Source organism: Erythrolamprus reginae, chromosome 4, assembly GCF_031021105.1.
Source record: "Erythrolamprus reginae isolate rEryReg1 chromosome 4, rEryReg1.hap1, whole genome shotgun sequence".
Taxonomy (NCBI): Eukaryota; Metazoa; Chordata; class Lepidosauria; order Squamata; family Dipsadidae; genus Erythrolamprus; species Erythrolamprus reginae.
Window position 1 is genome coordinate 62463920 of NC_091953.1, and position 9760 is coordinate 62473679.

A 9760-nucleotide genomic window follows, 5' to 3' on the forward strand; every position below is an offset into this window, starting at 1 on the left:
GGGTGAGTCACCAACGGGCTATGTCCGTCATGAATGTGTCATGTTTATTTTTTTATCTTTTCATAGCAGTTAACAGATTAACAGATTTGAAAGGGATCTTGTAGGTCATCTAGTCTAACCCCCTGCCTAAGCAGGAGACCCTAAATCTGCCCCCACCTAGGATCAGGCTCACAACCTCCTGATTCTAATGTAAGAGCTCCACCTCTAGGCCACAGCAGCTGGAATTGTAAAAGCTGTTAAAAGCAATAGAAGTAAACAATAGGCTAAAAGTCATGATTCTTTGAAAGTGTGAGCATGAAGGAAGTCCATTACATGAGGTATGGAACAGCATAATACTTTTATAGAGTTATAAAACAATACTTTTACAATTCTTAATTTCTGATCATGTCATTTTTGTTTCTGCTGATTATTCTTATAAGAGGAAGGAGTCAACCTATTCTCCAAAGCACCTGAAGGTAGAACAAGAAGCAATGGGTGGAAATTAAACAAGGAGAAAAGTGTCTTAGAACTAAGGAGAAATTTCCTGACAGTCAGAACAGTTAATCAGTGGTACAGCTTGCCTCCAGAAGTTGTAAATGCCCCAACACCGGAAGATTTTAAGCAGATTTTGAATAATCACCTGTCTGAAGTAGTGTAGGGTTTCCTGCCTAAGCAGGGGGTTTGACTAGAAGACTTCCAAGTTCCCTTCCAACTCTGTTTTTGTTGTTGTTATTTTATTCCCAAAAAATAGTAATACACAAGAAACATGATTTATATGCTGGATTTCGTATTACAATAATACAAGTCGAGCAGTTCCCAAGCATAATATCATCATCATCATCATCATCATCATCATCATCATTATCATCATCATTATATGCAGCTTAGATGAAACTCAAATACTTTGGCCATGTAATGAGAAGGAAGAACTCCCTGGAGAAGAGACTAATGCTGGGAAAGATTGAGGGCAATAGAAGAAGGGAGAAACAATAGGTGTGAGTTTAAGGGACTCTGGGGGATGGTAGAGGACAGGAAGGCCTGGAGGAACATTGTCCATCGGGTCACAATGGGTGGAAACGACTTAGCAACTAACAAAAAAAAAACATGCAACTTACAATAAGATTTTGTTTTGTTTTTTAATTTTTTGCAGACAATTTATAACTATCTTATAAACATCACTTAATTACTGAAAATATTTCTTTCATAAACTTCGAAGCTAAAGAATGCAATTTTTAAAAAAATTATTGTATTAGTAGGAAAGTCTTGGAATATTTTAGAAAATGGTTTAATACAAGCTAGTTAAAACATAAGACAAAGTATCAATCCTGATAATATTTTATTCTGATCCATGGTTTAATTACAGCTTGCTGAAAAAGTAACGGCTAGTTCAGCCAACATGCCAAGATAAGGCCAACCATAAAAAGAAAAAGTAAATTTAATTATCTAAACAAAGGTATTTCTCATCTACTTGCATGCCCAGTGGAGATGTTTAAGGAGGGTTCTGTGGTATATGCCATCTTTTTGTGGTAGTAGGAGGGTGGCAGTTCTAACCAAACCCCTAAATTATGTTTTTCTCAGTGAGCTGGGTGTTTCCACATAAACAGGGAACTGGAACTTGGTGGAACCCACACTAATGTAGGCATGCATATATTTACATACTTTTTGTTTTGGCTTCCCTCATAGAATTTTGTATATGCCCTGCATGAAATATAATATTTCTAAAATGCTCCAACATTGTGGGTTAAGTTCTTTGCTATTTGATTAGATCAGGGAAAACAAGCTTGTCCTTTTTCATAGCCCCAGATCAAGGAGTATTATGCTCAATAGAAAAAGATAATTTATGGAACACCTAGAGTGAGGAAAAAACTGGAGATGATGGAATTATGAAAACTCCTTCATGATATCTGTTATTTTATCTTTTCCTTCCATTCAATTTTGCCCTACAAGTCCCATGATGCTAAGAGAAGAGGTTCCTTAGTTGCCATAGTAATAAAGATCTAAACAGCCACTTCTAGGGCAAGAACAGGGTAACGTGCATAAACGGACCTCTGGCATAAGCCTCTGCCTGGGCATAGTGGCACCTGTTTCCAATTTCAGCCATAATATATAGCGTTAAAATTATGGCTTCCGGTGATGCAGTTCTTCACCCTACTTTCCAGGAGGAATGCAGAAAAAGTGGAAGCTCTAACGATTCTCCAACTGAGTTTATTAAGAGCAGCAGCAACAACAGTAAAGAAAGTAACTCTAGCAAATGTTCCAGCCAATTTGGAAGTGCTCAGTTTACTGATTCAACTGAGTTTGATATACTGGTTGATGACATTTCAAGAACAGCTATCAATGGCAGCAAGGAAAGCATTTGTGGAACTTCTTGGGACAATTGGGAAGGTTTTCACTCAGATTCCCCTCAAACCTACCCAAGGGAAGGGCCTGGCAGCTTCACCCTCTCATGGATCCAGCAACTACAAACTAAGGAGTGGATCTTACCAGATAAGAAAAAGAAAAATGATGTCCATACAAAAGGTAAGAAGGCCATTTGTTATCCAGAACACTGCTGCATTCATGGTGATTGGCAGACTTCAACTGAACTAATGACAGCTAAGCCTTTGCTGAAAATCAAGCAGTTGTCCTATAACTGCACTTTTGCTTAGCTACCTTGACACTTCTATACTTTAAAGACTCTACTGTTCATCTGTCTGTCTGGGCAGTTTAATATAAAGCTTAGAGTCCAGGTCTAGCAATCCTGCTTTAGACATGTCTGGCTGAGGAATTCTAGAGTTGAAGTCCAAGCATAGACTAGACTAGACTGGACTAGAATTCTTTATTGGTCATGTATGATTGGACACAGAAGGAATTTGTCTTGATGCATATGGTCTCAGTGTAAATAAAAGAAAAGATACATTTGTCATGAATGACGAGGTACAACACTTAATGATTGTCATAGGGTTCAAATAAGCAATCAGGAAACAATCAATATTATTATATAAATCATAGATATACAAGCAAAGTTACAGTCATACATTCATAAGTGGGAGGAGATGTGTGAAAGGAACCATGAGAAGACTAATAGTAATAGTAATGCAGCCTTAGTGAATAGTTTGACAACAGTGAGGGAATGATTTGTTTAGCAGAGTGATGGTGTTCAGGGGAAAACTGTTCTTGTGTCTAGTTGTCTTGGTGTGCAGTGCTCTATAGCATCATTCTTAAAGTAGGAGGTGAAACAATTTATGTCTAAGATGCAAGGGTTCAGTAAATATATTCACAGCTCTCTTTTTTACTCATGCAGTATACAGGTTCTCATGCAGTATACAGGTTCTCAATGGAAGACCAGTTGGCAGTAATTATTTTTTTCTGCAGTTCTGATTATCCTCTGCAGTCTGTTTCTGTCTTGTTGGATTGCAGAACGAATCAGACAGTTATAGAGGTGCAGATGACAGACTTAATAATTCCTCTGTAGAACTATATCATTAGCTCCTTCGGCAGTTTGGGCTTCCTGAGTTGGCACAGAAAGACCATTCTTTGTTATGCTATCTGGATGATGTTTTGATGTTAGATGACCATTTTAGGTCTTCAAATATGGCAGAACCTACAAATTTGAAGGTCTCTAATCTTTATACTGTGTTGTCTAGTATTGTAAGAGGAAAAAGTATGGGCAGACTTCTCCTAAGGTCTACCAATATTTCTATAGTTTTGAGTGTGTTCAATTCCAGATTATTTCAGTTGTACCACGGGGCTAGTTGTTCAACCTCCCATCTATATGAATGAGACCAATCACTGCATTTTAAAGCTATCAAAATACTGTTTTGGCATATTATGTGAGTATAGCAGTTATGTCTTACAACAGCTAATATTATGAAAATTCAGGTATGATTTTTCACAATAGGTTAATCAACAAACAGTTGCATTAGAGATTGACTCAAGATATTACATAAAAGGGAGTGAATGTATGCACTGAATACATATTTGAGCATTTAACTCTGAGAATTATGTAAAATTAAGTGCTTTGCTCAATCTAATATGCTATGTTGATATTTTTTTTCCATGCAGGAGGTAAAACAATTCCTAAAAAGAAACCTCAGCAGAAGACCACATCTAGTACTGACCATAACATCAATGTTCAGGAGAAAAATAACACGGCTTGCCGTCTATTGTCAGCAAAGGCTCATGAAATTAAACAACTGAAAAATGAAGTAGCTGTTCTGCAGAATAAATTGGAGACCGTTGCTACGGAAAATAAAACATTTAAGCGTCTTCAGTCTCAGCATTTGAAAATAATCAGGAATTACGAAAATGCAGAAATTAATCTGCCCGATCTTTTGACCACCCAGTCTAACGAAATGCAGGCTCTAAAAGAACATCTCCAGAAGTCTCAAGAAGAAGAGCGCAGAGCTTCCAAGAAGCTGAGAGATGTTGAGGTTCAACTCTTAAAAACAAAAGATGCCTTGCAGGTTTTGAAGAAAGTTTCTGAAGACAAAAAACTTGAAGAGAGAGGAGAACTTCAGCGTAAATTAAAATTACTTACACAAAAATTGGAAGCTAGTGACAAGAGAACCCAGGTAACATGCAATGTACATTACTTAGAACTTCATAGCAGGGCTCTGTGAGCAGAACAGGACACTTAGGCATGAAGCTTTGTCCACACCTCTTTTGCCCCCAGCCACCTGCTTCAGCCCATTTACAGCCAACTTTTCTCCTCCTCTGACCCTCCCCTGGCCATAGCAGATATGTCACCAGGACGCGAGGGAGGGTGAGTAGCAGGCGCCATGGCGACTGGAAAGCAGACAGGCAAGAGTGTGTTGGGGGCTCCAGGACCAGAACAATGGGCACCTCAAAGGGGATTCACAAAGAAGTTCCCATAAAAGAGGACGACAACAAGACCGGCATGGGTTCTGCCACTGCGGGAGGGCTGGGGGGGGGGGGGTCGCACATGGAAATGGCAAGGCCGACATGGTTTCTGCCATTGCAGGTGTGTGGGGGAGCATGACAGGCAAATGGAGGTGGCGTGTAGCTTATCCTATCTTCCACTGTGGAATCAGCAAACCATACACATTTTGAAAAGAATCACTAATCACATGAAAAAGTCCATCTCTGATAATATGAGCCTAGCCAGCACATTTAAAACTGTATACTGACTAAACCTACCATATTTGGCATCATACCAAGGGAAAAATAAAGCATTTTGGTTTTATTATATAATTGAACAAAATCTATCTATTTCTTTTCTCTTTAATCGGCATAACAAATTGTAAGCATCATATGACCTTATTATTGGTTATACATGTTATTTTGGATATTATTATTTCACAATGTAGGTCGATTCCCATTTCAATAATTGAGGATTTTCGTCGTTTTGGAAACAGTTAATAAAATTTCAGTTGTCTTCCTCTAATTTCTAATTCAATATGATTGCAAATATTGAATAACATTATCGATGATCTATTTGTAATGTTTTTTAGGATTTGGAAAAGCAGCTCTCATTGAAAACTACCTCTTTTAAACACCAGTTAGCAGTTGAGAAAACAAAGACAACTGAAGCTCAGTCAATCACTGCCAATTTAGAAAGAGAAATGGAGTCACTGAAGCTGAAACTTAAGGTATTTAGAAGCTTAAATAAAATTTGCCTTACTACACAAGGCATCCAAGATGCTAGTCACTAATACTCATTTGAACTGAGCCTCTAAACTGTAGATTGGAGAAGTGTATTAATTCAGGTTAAGCCACTTGCACACATTTCTAGTAAAAGGTACTATTTGAAATGTGTCTACCAATATGAAAATAATGTGTTTTTTAAACCTGTTACTCAAGGCCTGTACTGATAGAAAATTGAGTGGGAAAACGGTACAAATATGCGTAAGGAAATATTTAAAATACAGATAAATAAAATGAAATACTGGTGGGAGTTACACAGTGAAATGTATGAACTATAAAGAACTGTCATTAATATAATAAACTATATTATCAACTTAAATTTAATAATGCATTTCTTTAGGAGAAAGAACGGGAACTCGGCATAACAAATATTTATGCCCACCGGATGCGTAAAGGTCAGGCGGAGAAAAACGATTCATGTTCTTCCCCAAAAGGTAGCACAGAGTGTTTCATACTTTATTGTTAAATAAAGATATGATAATTCTTTGTCATGTCAAAACTATTTCAAATGCTTGCTGTATTTTCTCCTTGAAATACTGCATTATATGAACTCTTTATCTCGTTATCTATTATTCATGGGTCCTGATTAAACAGATTCACTCTCGTCATTCTCTCTAGAAGTGAGAGATAAGGGGAGAATAAGGAGATATTTACTAAGAAAGCTCACTAAATTCAAAATCCCTTTCTTAAGATTTTAGTGTATGTGTGTGCTATATAGATCATATTCAATCAAATCCAAGTATAGACTGACAAATTTTGATGACTTCTGGAGCTTTTTAATTTGGGATATACGCTTGGCTGTGGCACTGAAATTGTTTATTCACTCTCACTAAAGATCGTATTATTGCTGTTTCTTGCTCCAAATTTAAAGCCACACACATTTTCCCCCAATTCCACCTCCCTCATATACTTTCAACATATGCTGAATTTGTAAGGACAGTTATTTCTAATCTCTTCACACAACTCTGAACTTTTCAACACGAGTAATTTATCACTGCCTTGTCCCATGAAGCATGAAACAATCCCCTTGCATTTGCCCCTGAAGAGATTATCTAACATCTTCCTCTCATGTGGCTCCTATCCCATATACACAGTCCTCAAATTATGACTATAATGAAGCTCAGAATTTTCACCATAAGTTATGATGGTAATAAATCAAGACACCCATATGACCAACCTGATTTTCAAACTTTTTTGAGGTATTTGTTAAATGAATGTCTTGTTTGTAAAGTGGGGGATGGGACACCATCAGAACTCTGGAATTGAGTCATACTCAAAACGTAAATGCTTTGGAAGAAGCATCATAACTCTGAATTCAAAGCAACTGTGAAGTGAGGAATATGTGAGACTATATGTGAGAAACAGGTGAAAAAATTTACATCAGAGTTATCCCTCAACAGGTCCCATAACATGCAGAAGACCAAGGAACAGGCAACAGGGAGAAATAGTCAACTTTGTAGGAGATTCCACCATCACCAATTACGAGCCCTCACATGCCAGATTTCCAAAGGAGAGACAAAAACACACCTCTTCAACTCCCCATGGAGAAAACAGTCCCATACTGCCTGGAGAAAAAAAGCTGCTTTTTCCAAAACTGTATAGTCCAAAGTGCATTTTAAGTACCAAGTGATTGTGCGCATTGTGTGATTCTAGTCAAGCTCATAGAACTGATAAATATCAGATCATATTAGAATTAGGATAGATTAGATTGTAGATATTAGTATTAGAAATAGGATATACAGTATTAGATTTAAGATATTAGATAGTATTAGAACTAAGCAATGTTAGATAGTAAACATTACTATTAGGCAATATTAGTACAGTAGATATGAGATAGCATTAGAACTAAGTATTAGATATTTATATAAGGACTGGGATATATTACGGTAGATCATAGATATTAGGTATGGTAGTATTAGAACTAGGAGATAGTAGATAGTAATATTAGAACTAGGATATATTAGATAATAGATTTTACATAGTATAAGAACTAGGCAATATTAGTAGTTTCCGTAGTTACCATTGAAAAAAACCTGTGTTAACTTTTTGAACATTTTTATAAAACATAAATATAAAAATTATTTTGGAAAAGATGTTTTGTGACTTATATTTATCAATTTCTATCTCAGAATAAGATTTCCTTGAAGCCTGTTTCTTTCCTATGAATAAAGAATATTTCCTTGCAATTTATTCAGAGGTTTTATTTAACCACCGGAGGGAGGCAAAGACTGTAATCTTGTAACTTGTCTGCAATAGTTATATTTACTAGACTATATGGAATTAATCTTATAGACTTTTAATTTTTAAATTTTAGTTATGTTTTTGGATAATGGATACAAGTCAGAGTACTGATATAACTGAAAGAAGATTATCAGATAAAGTTGAACTTTCAAGAACTTTTTTAGATATATATATATATAAAAACAGATGAAGAACTTCAGCCAATGGGAATGAAGCTTGAACTGAATTGTAACTACTGTGCCATGGTAGTGCAGTGGTTAGAATGTAGTATTGCAGGCTGACTCTGCTCATAGCCAAAAGTTCAATCCTGACAGGGATCAAGGTTGACTCGGACTTCCATCCTTCCGAGGTCAGTAAAATGATGATCCAGATTGTTGGGCACAACTGGAGATATTAAACAGATAAAGGATAGAGTGGAACAAGTGAAAGTTTAGAAAATTAAGAATTATGTGGATTTGCAGCCCAGACTTTTATAGATGAAATGGGTGCAACAGAGCCATCTAGACAGGCAGCAACTCTCAGCCAATGAGGAGAACGTTTCCACTGCATTCTAACCACTGAGCTATGGCAGTGCAGTGGTTAAATGCTGTATTGCAGGCTAACTCTGCTGAAAGCCAGAAGTTCAATCTTGACAGACATCAAGGTTGACTCAGCCTTTCATCCTTCTGAGATCAGTAAAATGAGAACCCAAATGGTTGAGGGACAACATGGTGATTCTGTAAACTGCTTAGAGAGGGTTGTAAAGCACTATGAAGCAACAGTAGGTTGCTCCCACTTTGGACCAGTCCCTAGAACTGGTAGGACCCTTCTGTGCATGTACAGAAGCAGGTGCGCAAATCAGTAGCAAACTAATTCAGAACCCACTACTTTGAAGCAATATTGAAGTCTAAGTGCTATTGCTAAAACATGAGATACTTTCAAATGAACTACATGAGGACATACAACACATTTAGCTGGAAATTGTGTGAATCGGCAGACCAGACTTTTATGTTTTCCCATCGTTTTGCCAGGACAATACTCTAAGTTGTAATGGTGGGTAGCAAGAAAAACATTTCACAGGGCATTGAAAGTTCGCATTAGAGTTAGAGTTATTCAATAGTAGAGGTTATTGTTCTCTGAGAACTCGGGCGGCTCATAACAAAAAAACAATGTACAAATCCAATATCTAAAAACATAATTTAAAAACCGTTATTAATAAAATAATCACACAACCCAATCAAACCATACATAAAACAGTAGTTAGGGGAGATGTCAATTTCCCCATGCCTGGTGGCAAAGCTGAGTTTTCAACAACTTATGAAAGGCAAGGATGGTGGGGACGGTTCTGATCTCCGGGGGGAGTTGATTCCAGAGGGCTGGAGCTGCCACAGAGAAGGCTCTTCCCCTGAGCCCCACCAGATGACATTGCTTAGTCAACGGGACCCGGAGAAGGCCCACTCTGTGGGACCTAATTGGCTGCTGAGATTCGTGTGGCAGAAGATGGTCCCGGAGGTATTCTGGTCCGATGCCATGTGGAGCTTTATAGGTCATAACCAACACTTTGAATTCTGACCGGAAACTTATTGGCAGCCAGTGTAGGCCGCGGAGGGTGTACCCAGGGAGGCCCATGATTGCTCTCACGCCCACATTCTGCACGATGTGAAGTTTCCGGAAACTTTTCAAAGGTAGTCCCACATAGAGAGCATTGCAGTAGTCGAACCTCGAGGTGATGAACACATGAATGACTGTGAAGAGAGACTCCCGGTCCAAATAGGGCAGCAACTGGTGCACCAGGCGAACCTGGGCAAACACCCTCCTCTCCATAGCCGAAAGCTGTTGCTCTAATGTTAGCTCTGAATTGAGGAGGATGCCCAAGTTGCAGACCCCCCCCCCCACGGTAATAGATGGAGAGGTG

The 9760-nt window shown here is 37.9% G+C and overlaps 1 protein-coding gene across 1 annotated transcript; it reads left to right on the top strand.

Annotated features, from left to right (window-relative positions):
* Nucleotides 1-2099: 2099 nt before the first annotated feature.
* On the top strand, nt 2100-5633 carry LOC139167135 (lebercilin-like protein). Its single transcript, XM_070751556.1, has 3 exons — nt 2100-2499; nt 4024-4532; nt 5433-5633. Exons 1-3 carry the CDS (start codon nt 2100-2102, stop codon nt 5631-5633), a joined length of 1110 nt encoding a protein of 369 aa, XP_070607657.1.
* The last annotated feature ends 4127 nt before the right edge of the window (nt 5634-9760 follow it).